Source organism: Arctopsyche grandis, chromosome 12, assembly GCF_051622035.1.
Source record: "Arctopsyche grandis isolate Sample6627 chromosome 12, ASM5162203v2, whole genome shotgun sequence".
NCBI lineage: Eukaryota > Metazoa > Arthropoda > Insecta > Trichoptera > Hydropsychidae > Arctopsyche > Arctopsyche grandis.
The window spans coordinates 16,016,645-16,035,557 of NC_135366.1; the positions used below are offsets into that span (position 1 = coordinate 16,016,645).

At 33.3% G+C, this 18,913-nt stretch overlaps 1 protein-coding gene across 1 annotated transcript in view; it reads left to right on the plus strand.

The window, feature by feature from the left end:
- The window catches only part of NaCP60E (Na channel protein 60E), a 245,469-nt gene extending 227,356 nt beyond the window's left edge, over nt 1–18,113 (plus strand). Inside the window, exons 5-24 of the mRNA XM_077443333.1 lie at nt 885–1,104; nt 2,907–3,041; nt 3,112–3,413; nt 5,495–5,628; nt 5,717–5,863; nt 8,796–8,936; nt 13,320–13,534; nt 13,617–13,787; nt 13,864–14,057; nt 14,133–14,364; nt 14,468–14,748; nt 14,827–15,080; nt 15,149–15,509; nt 15,574–15,901; nt 15,991–16,266; nt 16,351–16,647; nt 16,750–17,038; nt 17,116–17,309; nt 17,399–17,601; nt 17,837–18,113. Coding sequence (XP_077299459.1) covers nt 885–1,104; nt 2,907–3,041; nt 3,112–3,413; nt 5,495–5,628; nt 5,717–5,863; nt 8,796–8,936; nt 13,320–13,534; nt 13,617–13,787; nt 13,864–14,057; nt 14,133–14,364; nt 14,468–14,748; nt 14,827–15,080; nt 15,149–15,509; nt 15,574–15,901; nt 15,991–16,266; nt 16,351–16,647; nt 16,750–17,038; nt 17,116–17,309; nt 17,399–17,601; nt 17,837–18,113 — 4,651 coding nt within the window. The remainder of the gene's footprint in view (nt 1–884; nt 1,105–2,906; nt 3,042–3,111; nt 3,414–5,494; nt 5,629–5,716; nt 5,864–8,795; nt 8,937–13,319; nt 13,535–13,616; nt 13,788–13,863; nt 14,058–14,132; nt 14,365–14,467; nt 14,749–14,826; nt 15,081–15,148; nt 15,510–15,573; nt 15,902–15,990; nt 16,267–16,350; nt 16,648–16,749; nt 17,039–17,115; nt 17,310–17,398; nt 17,602–17,836) is intronic.
- The last annotated feature ends 800 nt before the right edge of the window (nt 18,114–18,913 follow it).

An 18,913-nucleotide genomic window follows, 5' to 3' on the forward strand; every position in this document is an offset into this window, starting at 1 on the left:
CAATTTGAATTGAAAACGGTTTTTTGAATTTGAAATGCAAAAGGGTTAATTTACAATGAATAAGGGTCAATTTGAAATGAAAAAGGATCAATTTGGAATGAAAAACTATGGATTAATAACACAGCAACAAAAAATCACGTTTTTTACTAACCCGAGCGGAGGCATCAATAGTTACTAAGCTTGACCCACTAAATTCGAATATGACAATAATTTGTATTGGTTTCTTATTGTTTATGAGATATGAGCGTTTAAAAAAAATGCGTAATTTCTGTGCCAAAAGTGAGTGTCAGAATCAATAGTCGGCTATTTTTCTATCGCTGTTGATTTTTTTATATGTATTATATGTACATATAATACATATTTATATGTGTTATATGTAAATATTGTATTTATATGTATTATATGTACATAAGTACATAGTTTCATTAAACCGCCAATTGTTTAAAATATTTTTTGACAAACATACAACAGTCACGCAGTCAATGATATAACTTACTGATCATAGATTTACTAACCAAATGTAACGAAGGTACTAATCAAATGTATACAAGCCTAAAAATACAAGAAGAAACAATCTTTTAACTGTACATACATTTTGAATGAAAGTTTGATTGTATTCGGCATAAGACTTTTTTTTGAAATTATCATATTTTAAATAACGAACCTTTCAATTTCGAACTATCGTTATGGATTCAACGCATAACTAAAAATCTACCCACATAAGTAAAGTTTGGGTAGCCCATTCAATAATTTACAACGACCCTTTAGAAAATTGTAAAGGGTTGAGAACTATCGGTATATATATATGTATGTACATATATACGTATATTTCGAAATCTTGTATATAATCATAATACATATAATATAACCGTCCTTTGTTTCAGATGGATCAGCGACAAGGAGAATTGGATATTCAACGAGCTAGGAGACCCTGTGATATGCGGTAATCTCACTGGAGCCAGGCACTGCCCCGTCAACTACACCTGCCTGTGCATTGGACCAAACCCCAACCACGGCTATACGAACTTTGACAACTTCCTTTGGTCCATGCTCACCACCTTTCAATTGATCACCCTCGACTACTGGGAGAACGTCTACAACATGGCAAGTGCAAAGATCGTGGCCGATTATTTATTCATACCTCGCGGGTTTATGTTTCCAATGAAATTTCCGTCTAAAATTCAATACTATCCACATCCTTTGAATCGCATTAGTTTTACATACATACATACATACATACAGACATCTAGCTGAAATCTTTCGTAACCTTTTTAAACCTTTTCCTATTTCTACGAGTGTTCAAGCTACATATGTACGTATAAATTTCGACTTGCTTTATACACCTGCAAATAGAGTAAAATTTTCTAAAAACGTCGAGTCTTTATGTGGGCCTGAATTCTTTATGAGCTTGGGTTTTTTGAAGTAAAAATGTTTATGTGTATAATATAAGCAATTTCTTGAAAAGTTTTAGAATGTCATTAACTTGAAATATGTATACGTATATATGTATATATGTATGTACTTTCCCTATTCCACCAATTAACGTAATATAAAAAAAATATATTTTATTGAACAACCATATAAGTTTAGACTTAGGATAAAGGAAATTATACACTGGTGCGAGCTTTTTTTTTTTGCGCCCCTTCCCCCCCCCCCCAACCCCCCTTCTTTCGTCATATTTGCCGATATAAAATTTGCTAAGAAGCAAACATAATACATACTATATGAAATGATTTGAGATATACTATACAAATAAATGATTTGATATACTCGTATATACTATATAAATGATTTGAGCCGTTATATTTGAAAGTTGCATAAGTCCACTTTTCTTCATTTCGAGAAATATTTCGCAAAACATCAAATATAATTAAACATATTTAAAAATACTAGTGGCCTTTATTCTGCTTTTCCGAGATTCTGGACATATATCATATTAAGAAAAGTGGTAACAATTTGTGAATTATGTCAAGCAGAAATGGCGTTTACAATAGAAACAGCGTTTTTGGAACTTAAAATTGGACTTCCACCACTTTCAAATATAATGGTTCATTTTATAAAGAAATGATCCCAATCAAGAATCAAATTACAAGAATTTCTATATTTTATTAATTCTTAGTATTTTCAAACGTTCAGGCACAATTGACATATATACATATTTATGGAAAGCATTGTCTTAAATGCAACTTCACCACATTATTGCTGTCAATGCAAATTCTAGAAAAACTGCAGTTTGACAGATGGATGGATGGAACAAAAATTGCAATAGTTTCGGCGAATTTTGTCGACGAATTCATCAACCGCTTACATTGTTCTTTTCGAATTGAACCTTAGCTATATACTATAAATTATGAGAAGATAATAAATAAATAAATATTTTGCCTTCGTGCCGCCCCCAAAGCTGGTGCGCCCGGGGCATCGATACGCCAGATGCCTCTCCCCCCTTCCATTGTTACGCTAGTGGGTTCAATTCTTATATTTTTATTTGGGTTCTTTCAGGAAAGTCTAAGTTGCATTTCTTTAACTTACTACAAAATTTAATATAAGATATCAATATATAATATTAAAAAAAAAATTGGTTTATTCATATCTAATTAATATTTATGAACAATTAATACATATAAATAAATTTTCTTTTTCTACGTGATAGGAAAAAGAAAAGGTTCCCTCTTATGTTGCGATTTTATCACAACAAATCAGAAGGAAGCGGCACCGATGTAAGCGATGGAAATAAAAACCCCAAAATACCCGAAACCCTTTTCTCTCCTCCCTTGTCTCTCGAGAAATCTTCTCCTTGCCTTCGTCTAGTTTGTAACACATTTAAAAACGCTTATTCGTAAAGACGGAACAAATCGACTGGAAGCTTCACTTACCTATCGTTTATATTTTTATCATTTTTTTTTCAGGTACTATCTTCTTGTGGACCCATGAGCGTATCTTTTTTCACGGTGGTGGTGTTTTTCGGCTCGTTCTACCTCATCAACCTGATGTTGGCCGTAGTGGCGTTGAGCTACGAAGAAGAATCTCAAATCACCCAAGAAGTACTCACAAATTAAATTTCAACTGAGCAATTTGTAGCATTTGATGTAACGCTTAACGTGGTGGTTTCAGGAACGGAAAAAAGATTTGAACGAGCATCGTGATGATTCTATATTCAGCTTCGACCCGGCGAGCATCAGCGTTAAGATCCTAGCGAAGAGTCATCAAAAGAGGATCGACTCCAGAAAGGGCGTCTTGCTCGCTTCGTATTCTAGGAAGAAGACCAGACGGAGAAAGAGGGGAAGGAGTAACGCCCTTGTTGGGAGTGGAGGCTTACCAGAACCTCCTCCCATGCCAGCTCCTAATCCAGCTCCGCAACAGAAGAGCAGGTCACGTGTCCAACCCAAACCACCCCATTTCTCTCTGTCCCATAGGTATTACCTTGAAATTCACGGGGGATGAGAGGGAGAAGCTCTCCAACCTGTTGTATTCAACCCCACGCCGATCTCTCTCTCCCTTGTTCGCGACGCAATCCGCATAATACACGCGATACTCGCCCCGGATATTAACCGATGTCCAACTGGCTAAATAATCGTATTATATAATTTTATTTTGTTTCCGCCGGTTGTATAAAATGGCTCGAATTTGGGTAAATCACAGTGAAGGTTAATCCCTTTGCCCGCACGGAATTATAATTACTATATTATTCTTGTGAAGTATTGTGTGTAGTTTGTATCGCGTTTGCGCTAGATTAATTTTATTCGATAGTGTAGAATTGTACGCATTGCTCATTTCGGAAACAATCAAAGTTTTAGCAATTTGATGTTTATGTTAATTTAAAATTGAATTTGATCTAAATATTGCGCATTGCGCACTATTTAAATCTTAACATCGTTTGCAATAATAGCACATTCATATTAATGTGTATATATAATATGTATGTTACAGTCGAAGTGTAATTTCAGTTTTAATGTGTTTATTCCAACTGGCGTTTTAGGTCATTCATATTCGAATACAATTCAACTAGTAAATTATATCTCTACAAGCGAAAATATACATATGTACTTTCAATAATGTGCGCCAGTTGTAATATAACAGCTCTAATGAATTTAATATGCGTTAATATTTGCTAGGTATTACGGATAAAGGTAATGAGCTATTACGTTGAATCTAAGAATGTGACTTTTCAACTCAATTTACTAGTCGAGTGACGTTTTCACGAAAACCTAACCTCTCCATCTAACATGGTACCAGCTTGTAGTTGAACTATATTTTCAGTTGTAATATATTTTGACCAGTAAACGGAATATATTCCAACTAGTCAAAATATATTATAACTAAAAATACGTTTTAATTATAACGGTAGTTGGTATTTTATTAATTTACTTATATGTGTTCATATGACCAGGTTAGATGAAATATACTCCAACTAGTCAAAATATATTACAACTGGAAGATACACTGGAAGATAACTGTAACATATATACTAAGATTCAATAAACTCGCTTGATATAAAGAAATCATACACATATAAATTTAAAAAAAAATGTAAGAAACATCTAGTCTAATATATATATATCTAATATATAATTTCGAAAGAGACTTTGAATCCGTTACGTCATCTAAAAAATGTAATTTTCTATGACAACGATATCGATGCCGTTTTCGATCAATGTGTTTTTCCAGTGATGACTAGAGGTAGGATAGTCACAGTGCTATCCATTGTTCGGCAAACCTTTAACAATGCATTTACAACCTTTGAACAATACACGGCCCCCTCAGGCTCCGGTGACTAGTGATGACGTATCGATGTGAAACTTGGACATTTTTAGCCAAGATATTACACAAAGTTCAATGTACTCAAAGAATTGTGGAACGCTGTATGCTCGGCATAACGAGAAGAAATAGGAATCGAAATCCGTGGGTGAGAAATATGATATGTGTAGTAGATTTAGTGAAGTAGCTAGAAGAAAGAACGAAAGGGGATAAATATAAGTGCTAGAATGATACCCGAAATAATATAAAAGGGTGAAAAGAAGGCTGTGAGGAAGATTTGTAGATGAAATTAGAAAAATGAGTGGCGTAAAACAGAGACGAATGAAAGTGTGTTGGAGAGGCTTTCATACAACAGTAGATGGTGAATGGCTGTAAATGATGATAATGATTATATAAGGATATAATAATGTAGAATACATTAAATCCTTGTGCATGTCTAAATCTTCCAATCAACTACATACACATAAACAAAAATATTTTATGTGAAAAAAAACGATAAAATAAATCTGATATTTATTTTTTACAATTATGTTAAAAAAATTATGTTAAATTGGATTTAAAAGTAAATTAATTTATATATTTTTATTGAATAGAGTTTTAAAATATGTACATATTGCCCGTCGCTCTCATATAAATTTATATTATTTATTTAAATAATGTAAAAGAAAACATGTGACATACGTATGCAAGAAATTACGTATGTCACATGTGATTCAAATATTTTTTTTAATTTGATTAGGTCTGTGACACCAAGTCCAAGTCCTTCACCTCGACATAGCAGTTGTTCGCCGAAGGGTCGTGCTCCTCCTCCACCTGCTATTCCGAGGACTCTTCAACTTCAACAGGGAAAGTTGCATCCAGGAAATGCTCTTGGTAATATACACAATCTACATGTGTAGAAAAGTGTAGTAATATAAAAATATTACATATACAATTGTCTGTAATTATGTTTTGTTTTCAGTACCTCCGTATAGAGGTCAACTGGGCGCCGGTAGTCGTCAAGCCAGCGGTTCAGACAACAACAGAGAATCTTCCCTTGATGACTCTGGTGTGGTTGACGATCACGAGGAACCTGATCAGCATTCGGAAGATCAACAACAAGCTCACAGCCTGGTTCAGGTAATAGTGAATGCTAGATATTCAACGTCAAATCAAATACTCAATACTACCACTTACATTATATTGTATATGTACCTATGTATATGTATAAAAATTCAATTTGCTAATCTATTTTCAGTTACTTATAGTATTTATTATTGTATACTATTTATATCTGTCATTAGTTAACCCTTTGAATGCTGACCAACGTCGATCGGCGTTTTTCCAAAAAGTCCATGAGCCTGAAATACCCCGATAGGCGTTATTTTTTGAGTATGTAAAGAATAAACAAGAATACTACCCGCTAAGCTTTTCCAGGTGGCATTGAAAAAAAATGCATTGAACATGGGTCGTGTAATCCATGTCATTCATTTGTCAACGTTTATAAAGAGTGGTTTACACCAGAATTTCTGAATTTATAACCATAGCAGAATTTCTGAATTTATAACCATAGCAGAATTTCCCGATGGAAATCCCTTACTGCTAAGTATTTTAGATTGTGGCTTGGCATTTAGATTGTGAGCATCACATTTTAACAACAACGAAGAAGATAGAACTAATTTTGAAAAAATACATTTATTAATAGTAATATTGTTTATTTTATATTGTTGCAAGATATATTAGAGAGTCTAAACCAGAGAAATGTAATAATAATAGAAAGACCCTTACGAATAAATAATTGTTGTCAATATTACGCGGTACGTCTCTATAAATACGCTACAACGCACGGAATACAATCGGATCAATTTACTTATAAAAATGTATCCCATGTTGTGTATATTGTGTGCTTGGAATAATGTCAATCCATTTTGATCAACTTTGAGCCTTTAAAACTGACAATACATTTGTCATTGTCATACTTTTTGATGATCATATTATATTGTTGCGTGGACGTGAAAAGGGGGCTTCCAGGATCGGAGAGAAAGACGCAGGAGGGTAGTAGAAGGTGTTTATTCGTGTACTCTCGTCGGCGCTCCAGGTCGGAATGGTTTGCAGACCGAGAGCGCCCAATATTTATACCCGTTGGGCACAACACACATACATATGTACATACCAGTGGCGTGCGCTGAAATTATCTCTCTTTTTGTCGTACAGTCTTACTTAATGTGCACGAGCGGGATACAAGAAGGACAGCCTGTTCCTCTTGTATCCTGCTTATGGACGTGCGAATTCACTCTATTGTCACGGATATTCCATTGGATCCGTATTGTTGAAGCGCGTGGAATCAATGGTTGACTTGGGTATCACTTTTGATCCTCAATTCACCTTTCACAACCACATCAAGACAATCGCTGACGTTTCCTTTCGTCGACTTGGATTTGTCTTGAGATATGCTAGATTATTCTCCAACCCCTTGTCTTCTCGCTTGCTTTTCAACTCGCTTGTTAGAAGTAAGCTAGAGTATAATGCAATTGTGTGGAATCCGCATGAAGCAAATTACTCTCTTATTATAGAAAAAGTGCAAAAAGCATTTCTTCGTTTTCTATATAAGAAAGAATATGGGTATTACCCATATCTCTATCCTACTCCTTTCCTTTTGGGCATGCTTGGGTATAATTCCCTTGAACTTCGGAGAAACTTCTCGTTAATTCGTTTCGTTCTCCAGCTATTGCGTGGTAATACGTCATGCCCTTTGTTGCTGGAACAGTTGGGACTTTATGTCCCTAATAATTATGTGCGTGGTAGACATCATCATTTGATGGTTGTACCTGCTGCTGGCAAAGTTCTTTTTCGAATGGCTCCTATTCCATGAGCTATTCGACTTCTCAATGAAATCGTTGCTGCTGTCCCTGAATGTGATATTTTCCACCTTGGGGAGCGTAGATTATCGGATATTATCTTAACATATTTATCTGGTAACCTGCGCTCATCATTACTTTCTTAATTTGAATGTGATGAATGAGTGGAATCTTAATCTACTCTCTTCCATTTGGGCCTCGCTGTGATTTTATTTTTTATTCATATTTTGTTTTATTTTATTTTACTTTTTCTTTCTCCTTTTTACATTTTTATATACTATTTTAATTTTGTTCAGTGTAAACAAAGAATGGGATTTATGGATTTTATTTTTAGTTTTTACACTTTTGTTATTTTTTTTCTCTCTGAATGATGTATTATTTTCCTTTTGTTACTTTTTTTTATTATTTTATTTTACCATGTTTTCTGCTTTTGCTTTTTTCCTTTATTTACAGTTTACTTGTTTTTATATATTTTTCAAATGTAGGCCATTTTGGCGCATTAGGTTCTTCCTGTAATGCCACAATGGTCCAAAACTATTAAATAAAAAGAGAGAGAATTTCAGCGCACGCCACTGATACATACACATGTAAACTATTGGTCGATGAGTGGGGTGATCCCATTGGCCGTTACATACGGCTTATTCATTCGACGAGGACATTTTGTCGCGAACGAGAGATCAGGTGATTAGCGCTCGTAAGCCATCGGTCCACAAGCGCCACCCACCTAATCTCTACGTTACAATATTTTCAAAAAATTATGAGATGAATCTAATAAAAAAAATATAAGATGGAATCAAACAAAAAAAAAAGTCTAGTGATACCGTAGATATAAAAGATGTGTCGAGACAAAAATATTGAAAAATATCAAAAAAGCTTCATTATATGTAATTTGTATCAATGTATAATATTATGTAATACAAACAAGCACTTTGTACACTCAACTATCAACAAGCTCGAAAGTAGACGGGATAATGAAGCGTCGAGTGAATTTTCTCGAGTGTTGGGTCGTTAATCTCTCCGTCGACGTACCCAGTTTCTATAGAGAAGAAAGACACCCACCCCCCTGAGAGGGACCATGTCTGCCTCCGTTAACGGGTTAAACCACCCATGCTTCCCCCTCCTGTCACCGTCTAAATTGTAAATCAACTCGAATAAACCGACACAAACACAAATTGTCATTTTTGCAGCTGCAAAGAGCCGAAGCGACACCGGTCACCGTCGCACTCTCTCCGAGGTCTGTTCGGGTCATCAAGTGCAACGGAATACCGCAGCCGAGGCGGGTGCGTCACGCTCACTCCACCTACACTCTACACCCGGACTATCTGTCCCAGATCGTCGTTCTGGGTAAGCAAACAGGTGGAATACTCGACGTTCAACGGGGAAGACGTCCTGATAATATACTGTATAATATGGCAGACGAACAAAAATTTTATGAAAAAAAAAAAACCACACACTAAAATCACTCTGCACTCGATTTGGCGCAATGTATCATAGCTACAAAAAAATAATATAATAATAAAAAAAATAAACTTCACATTGATTGCACTATTTACATACAACAATAGGTCGGACACGATATCGCAGTGCAGTGGTATATGAAACTAGGTAGTTGATGCACACGTCGCTAGCACAAAATGCACCCCAACGATGCGTGTAAATATGAGATATTGTAAATTTGTAATTATTAAAATATTAAAATAAATGGTGGGGTAAGTTCGTTTGAAAGTTTTTCTGTGTGCAAACTATGCAAGTCTATCATGGTGCAATACATATATCAATTTAAACTCATGTGAAATCTTATTGTGATCATTTAACTGTTTCCAAATATTCAAATGTGGTTATATAAATAATTATTTTATATTTACACAGTGTATCAATATTGTTATAATTTGAATTTACGCGTCTTCTCGATGAACCTCATCACATTCTGCTTACATTCATTCTGATCTAAACTGGTTAAATTGAAAAGACAAAATTAGATGCAGTGTTTTACTATTAGACTTATGTTTCTTCTATACTTCTTCTAAACGTATTTATTGATACATTATATATATATTTACTTTCTTTCTCTTTTGCTAAGCTTGCTTCAGCTTTGCCAAATCAATAATGATAAAATTTAAACTATTTAGAAAATATTTAAAAATATACATTTTACAAAATTACTATTACTTTTATACAATACATACGTACTTTATAAAAAGTACATACAAATTTTAACCAATGATGAATATAAATTATTGGTTTTTGGAATACATATCTGTGTATGCATATTTTTGATAAATTTTAAATATCAACTCTTTTCTAATTAGACAGTTTGATACTGGAAATGGCAACAAAAGCCTAACTGATATTTCAATGTTTGGGCACTTCTACTGAAACAAGATATTTTAATTTAACAAAAGACTTTTTGAGCGTATGGTTGTGTGAGTGTGTTTATGTATTTATTATATTTATTTAATAATTATTATATTATATCATACGTGAATGGAGAAAAGAATCTTTAGAACACTAACGATTTATCAATATAAAAAATTGATTTGTCAATCTAAATATATGTCTGCACTTGTGCAATAGCCACCTACTTTGTATTAGAGGTTGTGATTTCTCGACTTTTTTTGATTCTCGAGATTCGAGAATATCCTTTTCTCGGAATATTTGAATCTCGAGATTTGAGAATCTTATTTTCTCGAAATATTTGAATCTCGAGAATTCGAGATTTTCTTTTTTTGTTTCTCGAGATTCTCGAGAATTCTCGAGAAAGTATAATTTTTTTTTTAATACAGTGAATTGATTTTTTTAGCATATAAACTTGACAACATACAAAAATCAAAAGGACACAAACACTACATACATATGTATATTATATCAGGGGTTTACAACTTTATTAAAGACATGACGAAAGAAAGATATAGGGAGATATAATAGAACATTGAAAAGAAAAAAAAGTAAAATTATATAAAAAAATATTATAAAAGAAGGCATGAAAAGAAAATAAAAATATACAAAAGTAATTTAAAATAATAAAAATAACAATATGTAAAAAATAATTTTATAAAATTCCCAGTGTTGCTACCCGGCTTTGTCCGTGTTTTTGTGACCGGACAAATAATAAAAATACTGACCATCTATGCATATTAAAATACTGACTATATATTAATTAATATCTAATGAACAAATACTCGAATAAATAAACAATAAATCAAAAATCTCTGTTTTATGTGTGTTAAGTGGGGTCATATTGTCAGTGAAAATATATTTTCACTAGCGTTTTAGTGATATCATAACCGAATACTTTCGCACTAGTGACTAGTACCTACATGCACATACATATGTATATGTAACTTAAAAATGGTGCGATTTCGTTGTAAAATGTGTATATGTACTTACATATATGATGACCGAATAATAACTTACCGGACAAATAATAGAAATACTGACCATCTACATATACATATTACAATACTTCACAAAATTATTTACGAGTTAACAAGTATACAAATCAGTCAGTTTATTGAGCAAAAACATGTAGTGATAAATTAAGAATATTCTCGATATTTTCGAGATTCTAATAAACAATTTCTCGAGATACGAGAATCTCGAATTTTCATAATAAAATATTCTCGAGAAATGAGAATCTCGAAATTTTACAATAAAATATTCTCGAGAAACGAGAATCAAAATTTATCGAGATTTCTCGATCACAACCTCTACATTGTATTACATGTCTGATTTTAAAAGTTGAAATATATCAATACATAATAGTAAATATTTATGTAAATATATAATCAAATAAATGATTTGGCTCTGTATATGTTCTGAAGATTCTTAGCTCTTATTATGAGATGTTCGCATTAAAACCATGTTACAAACAAGGTTATAAACAAATATCATTTCCAAAGTTGATACCTTGATATTTGGTAGAAGTGCCCCGAATATAATATTATACATTCAAAAACCACTCTGAATAGTGATCAGTCATTTATACATGTCAATGAGACACACATGTACATAAAGTGTGGACAGTGCATGCGTAGTAAAATTGGAAAACTTTTCGCAAGCATCTATCTACACGACAATCATGTCGTCATAAGATCATTGGCATGAACGCTTGAACGGTGGTCCGGTCATGTCCGGCACGCTTCAGCTTGAGCGCATTTTTTTAACACCGAGCACCATATCTATTTTTCTTTATTATTATTATTCTTTCTGCCCATCACCAAAACGAAAGAGAAAACAAAACCATGTAAAATGATCATCAGGGGCAGACTGGCCTTACCGGCGGCCCGAGGTGCAGCAGGAACGGCTGCCGCTGCCCACGGTCGACTTGTGCACCAGCAGCCAATTACAGCCTGCGATAGCCAACGACGATATTTATATATCATTCTTTGACGGTAAGTGCCACCACAACACTTCACTGGTCGAGATCTGGTCCTTACTGGTATAAATACTAAACGTGCCGCTGCCTGTTGAAGCATGATTTTTGGTGTCTAATATTTATATGTATATTATATATATATTTCACTTATAATTTGACGACTCCAATTTCAACGTTTGTGATTTAAAATCAATAGATATTTAGATATTAGAATCAAAAATAAATAAATTTTGCCTGATACATACATAAATATATATAAAAATGTGATAAAATTATGTATTTTATATAGTTAAATAGTAGTACTTACATAGATGAAATCAAATAGCTATTTTTTCATAGAAAAATTAATCACCAATACATCTTTGGAATTGGAGTCGTTTTTTTTATAGTTTTTCTTTCATATCTATATAGGAATGCAAAAAGTCTATCTTCCTATTTCTATATACACTTTGGAATGCACATTATTAACAGCACTTGTTTCTTCACTTTGTGCATATTTTGTATATACTTGTATAAATAAAATTTGTTTTTTTAATATTGAAAAATAAAAATCCGTCATATAAAACAAAATGAACATTTCCAGCAAACGACAATGAAGAAATTTTCTGTTCCAATATTAGTTTTTTTTAATAAAAAACGACGAGGAAATTTATTTTTATAACATATATTTAATTGTATAAATGTGATTATTATTTTTTAAATCAATAATTACGTCTTTGATGTGTGCGCGTGTGTGTTGTGAATATTGTCAGTGTGCATGTACGTCTATGCCAGCGTTTCTCAAATTTTTAATAATACTACACCAACTATACGATTCCCCCTCTAAAATTTCGTTGGAGGCATTGTGGCTCTTTGTGTGTATTGATAAAATTTTATTGATGTTTCATTGTTATCTGTGTTTTTTTTTTTTTTTAATAATTTTGATAATGCACTCATCTATGCATAATTGTTTACGCTTGTTGCTTTTCAGATTCAATGTGGGGGGATCCCAGAAAACAATTGGATTTTTTTTAAGCATCTTTTTGTACAAAATTTTAATGGTAGTGGTCTAAATTTTTAACATAAAAATTTCGTTTTAGAGAAAATTCTTCCTTGGAACTATTTGGACGCCATGATAGCATTGTTTGAGAAACCCTGGTCTGTGCATAAAATGGAGAACCTTCTATGTTTTGTGATGTTTTTCAACCCTTTCTGTTTTACTCCTTTTTGTTGTGATATGTCAATGAAAAAATTGATGTTGAATGTTCAATGTTAAATAAAGCTAAAAACATACTTACAAATAATTGTCAAAATACAATTACAATAATTGTAATAGGGAACTATTTTAAAATGTGTGCAAATTAAATTTCCAGATGATTTGCCTGATAGAAACTGTGATAAGTGCATTTCGTGTTGCGTCGACTACGAGGGCTGGTTGCAATTTCAGAACTGCCTCTACAAAATAGTGAAAGATCCACTGTTCGAACTTTTCATCACAACATGTATAGTTTTAAATACACTTTTTCTGGCGCTAGAACATCACGGCATGAGCGAAAACATACGCCAGGCTTTAGATATAGGCAACAAAGTAATTTGTCTTCTTTTAAGTCCATATCTTGTCCCTTTTGACATTATGTTGTAATTATTTGTGTTCTCTGATATCCCTTTAGGTCTTCACATCCATCTTCACACTTGAGTGCTTCCTTAAAGTCTTAGCACTGAGCAAAGACTTCTTCGCGTGTGGATGGAATATATTTGATCTTATTATAGTATCGGCTAGTTTGCTAGATCTCATTTTTGAACTTGTTGACGGATTATCCGTTCTACGAGGACTTAGATTGGTAAATAAAAATACCTTATACGTAAATAAAATTAATTATAAATTGTTTTTAATTTTATATATTTTGTATATTTCAGTTAAGAGTATTAAAACTAGCTCAATCGTGGACCACAATGAAAGTCCTTTTGAGCATTATCATATCAACTATTGGCGCATTGGGTAACCTCACCTTTGTGCTAGTGATTGTTATATACATATTTGCTGTGATTGGTATGCAACTTTTCTCTAAGGATTATACACCAGATAAATTCGATCCGGATCCTGTGCCAAGGTGAGTTAAATGAAATTCTAAAATAAGAACAAGAAAGTATAATATATTATTATAAAATTGTTATTGATATTGCAGATGGAATTTCAACGATTTCTTCCACTCGTTTATGATGATATTTCGGATCCTTTGTGGAGAATGGATTGAGCCTTTGTGGGATTGTATGAGAGCGGAAAGGGTAGCGGGACCAGAAACTTGCTTTTTTATATTTTTGCCAGCACTCGTGATGGGCAATTTCATGGTCCTCAATCTTTTCCTTGCGTTGTTGCTCAGTAGTTTTAATAGTGAAGAATTAAAAAGTAGAAAAGAAGTTATACGGGTATGCATTAATTATTGTATATATGTAAATATTTTAATTATAAGTCGTAATTTTTATGTTATTCTACATTTCAAATGTTATTTTATTAAAGCAGGATATTGGCGAAGATTCAAAGTTAGCGAGAAGCTTCGATAGGATACGATCGATAATTAGAAAAAAAAGAGGTTTTTTTTCGGGTAAACCTAATAACGAAAATAAAAAAAATGTAAAACTCGAACAAATAGTCAACGAAGTCATGATCAAGAAAAGAGAGACGGATGAAAAACGGTTTTCAGCCATAAGCGAGCACAGGTTTTCAGGATCGTTACAAGAAACTATTATAGGATTTCCTCACGATAATATATACAACCATAGTTATCAAGAAGCTCTCAATAGGTATTTGAAATGTAGATTTGCACTTACAAAATGCACTTTTCGTATATTTATTGTAATTTTAAAATGAAAACTTTAAAGGCCAGTATCAGGATCAGATTTTTGTTTTCCTGGTAGCGGACTATTTCATAGTGCAGCATATAATCATGGGAGTCAAGAAACACTTAAGGACATAAAGGAAATTGGAGGAGAGTGCAAAAGATACTCAACAACGATTCGAGAAGATTCTAAGGAAGCTTTAGATGAAATTAGTCCAGAAAAGGAAAAAAAGGATTTTGTGAATAAGCAACTTCTTCATATGCAGTTTTCTTCTGGATTGGGAACTCAATTAAGCAGTAAAGGCTTTATTTGTTAAATTTTAAGAATAAATAATTTATTTATTTAATTCAAAAATAATTTTTAGATGAAACTGCAACAGAAAGCATAGAACTTGCAATATTGGAAAAAGGTTCTTCAAAGGATACCGAAACAGAAGAAGGGCCGATTCATCCACTAAGTGAAAACGAAGAACCACATATTGGACAAACAAAAGGAGGACTACAAAAATTCAAAGAAGCTATGAGCATTATGGTAGAAGAAACCAAAGAAAGCAGTATAAAGAGACCGTGGCATGCGTTAGTTTCTTATGTAGATGAATTGACAGTTGGAGGCAGACGTAATTCAAAAGGACAATACGTTGATCGTTTTGCTAATTTTCCTGGTTTTGGACGCAATAAAACAGCAAAAACTCCCCAAGACTGCTTTCCTCAACATTGTTATCAAAAGTGAGAAACGTTAATGCTTCAGTATTCAATACTTTGAGCTATCTTTAACTTGATTATATTTATTTTTTCTAACCAGATGTCCATGTTGGGATGCTGTCATTCAAACTCCTTTGGGCCAACGTTGGACTAACACAAGAACGGTGGTTCTGCAATATGTGGATACTCCAGCTTTCGAATGGTTTATCTTAGTTCTCATATTTGCATCCAGTATTACATTGTGCTTCGAAGACATCCATTTAGAAAGCAATAAATCTTTAAAAAATATACTCTATTGGACGAATCTGGGTTTTTGTTTAATTTTTACCATTGAAATGTTCCTAAAGTGGATTGCGCTAGGATTTACTAAATATTTCACTAGTTTTTGGACTATATTAGATTTCATAATTGTCTTTGTAAGTATTTCTCGTTCGATATTGTGAAACATTGTGCTTGTATGTTGTATTGTAATTTTATAATATGTTTTTCGTGTATCACATTTAAGGTTTCTGTGTTTAGTTTATTGATAGAAGAGAATGAAAATTTAAAAGTTTTGCGTTCTTTAAGAACACTCAGAGCGTTGAGACCTTTGAGGGCCATATCGAGATGGCAGGGTATGCGAATTGTGGTAAACGCTTTAATGTATGCAATACCTAGTATCTTCAACGTTTTGCTGGTGTGTCTTGTCTTCTGGTTGATATTTTCTATAATGGGCGTACAATTTTTTGGCGGAAAATTCTTCAAATGTCTCGATGAAGATGGAGAATTATTACCCGTCAGTGTGAGTATTAATTTAATAAACATAAACAAATACATACATATACATATATGCCCCCCTGATATAATTTCATTTTGAAAATTTCAGAAAGTGAACGATAAATGGGATTGTATATATTACAATTACACTTGGGTCAATTCAAAAATATCTTTCGATCACGTCGGCATTGCTTATTTGGCACTTTTTCAAGTGGCCACCTTTGAAGGTTGGATGGAAGTCATGGCTGACGCTGTGGATGCCAGAGGAGTAGACTTACAGCCCCAGAGAGAAGCAAATTTATATGCAAACATATATTTTGTAATATTCATAGTATGCGGATCGTTCTTCACTTTGAATTTGTTCATCGGAGTCATTATAGATAATTTTAACATGCTAAAAAAGAGGGTACATACAATTTTCAATTTATTTTTACTAAACATTCATTTTGTTTTCATCGTTTGATTATATTATTTTTGATCTTAAATCAAATTTTATTTAAAATTTCAGTACGAGGGAGGTGTTTTAGAAATGTTCTTGACCGAAAGTCAAAAGCACTATTACACAGCGATGAAGAAATTAGGTCGCAAAAAACCACAAAAGGTTATTAAACGACCGTTGAATCAATTTTTAGCGATGTTTTATGACTTATCGAATTCTCGACGGTTCGAGATAGCAATTTTCGTTCTTATTTTTTTAAACATGTTAACGATGGGTATCGAGCATTATGACCAACCCCATGCAATATTCTTTGTGCTCGAAGTGAGCAATGCCTTTTTTACAACAGTATTTGGATTAGGTCAGAGGTTTTAAACTATCAAACGTGTAGTATGTTATGTAAAATTATAATATTACACATGATTTATACATTTTCAGAAGCGATTGTCAAAATGGTCGGCCTACGTTATCACTATTTCACAGTTCCATGGAACATGTTCGATTTCCTTCTCGTCTTAGCTAGTATTTTAGGAATTTTAATGGAAGATATAATGATAGACTTGCCAGTGTCCCCGACGCTGCTACGAGTAGTGCGAGTTTTTAGAATTGGACGGATTCTACGATTAATTAAAGTAAACATGTTATAATCGACATTTTAAGCTCTTCAAATGTATCAAAATAGTGTATATTATACATTTGAATGTTTTTATCTAATTTTCAGGCGGCAAAAGGTATTCGTAAGCTTTTGTTTGCATTAGTTGTATCGTTGCCGGCGTTATTCAACATTGGCGCTTTACTCGCACTGATTACGTTCATATATGCCATCATTGGCATGTCTGTTTTCGGTCATGTGCGACAGCAAGGCGCTTTGGATGATCTTGTCAATTTTGAAACATTCGGAAGAAGCATGCAACTTTTGTTCAGGTATTAAATTTTATCATACATACATATGTAAATAACTATAATTTAATTTTTAAAATTCACTCATATTTTATATAGATATAATTAAAAATACATTGAGTGTGCTTATACAATATATAATAGAGCTTTCGGTTTTCATTTATACTAAAATTTTATTCAATAACACTAAAATTACTCAAATCAAATCAAAAACAAAGCGAAACTTCATTGCATATTATATTTATCAAATTTTATTTAGGTTGATGACTTCGGCTGGATGGAATGATGTTTTGGAATCGTTAATGATACAGCCACCCCAGTGTGATTTGTCCCATAATGGTCAAGCGAATGGTAACTGCGGTTCGCCTCTTCTAGCCATAACTTACTTCACCAGCTTTATTATCATCAGCTACATGATTGTGATCAACATGTACATAGCAATCATCCTCGAGAACTTTAACCAGGCGCATCAAGAGGAAGAAATTGGAATAGTGGAGGATGACCTCGAAATGTTTTACATTCGGTGGTCGAAGTAAGTCATTAAAAAACTCACATTTCAAAAAAATTGTAATTTTAATGTGACGTATATTTATTTTCTTCATTGCTTTTATAGATACGATCCGCACGCTACTCAATTTATACGTTTCTCTCAACTGTCGGACTTCATTGCGTCGTTGGATCCACCGTTGGGTATTTCGAAGCCGAACACTGTTGCATTAGTTAGTTTCAATCTTCCCATTGCGAAAGGCAATAAGATCCACTGTCTAGATATCTTGCACTCGCTTGTAAAACACGTTTTGGGTCATGTAGAAGAAACTGACAACTTTAGGCAACTGCAAGACCAGATGGATATCAAATTTAAGAAGCAATTTCCAACACGGAAAGAGCTTGAAATTGTTTCTTCTACTAGAATGTGGAAACGACAAGATAAAGCTGCACGATCAATTCAACATACTTTCAGAGAATATTTAAAGTAAGTACTTCGCAAATGAATATAATACATATATAAAATATCACCGTTCACAATATCTATACATATTGTTGATTGACAAATTCAAATAGTGTGTAATAATTATCAAATTAAAACTCTAGGATGAAAAAAGAGCGAGATAGAGAACCATTAGAAGTAGAAGATGAACAGACACAAACCTCTTCTCCGGGTGGTTGGCAAGGACGACTATCGGCGTTTCTTCATGTGCATCGGGGTAGTAGAGCATCTTCCCGTAAATCGTCGCGTGCCTCTGACGCATCTGATCTCAGTGATCTAGGAGGTCCATGGTTAAATTTACCTTTGATGTTACTATCAGGTGCTGCTCCCCCAGACCCATGCATCACG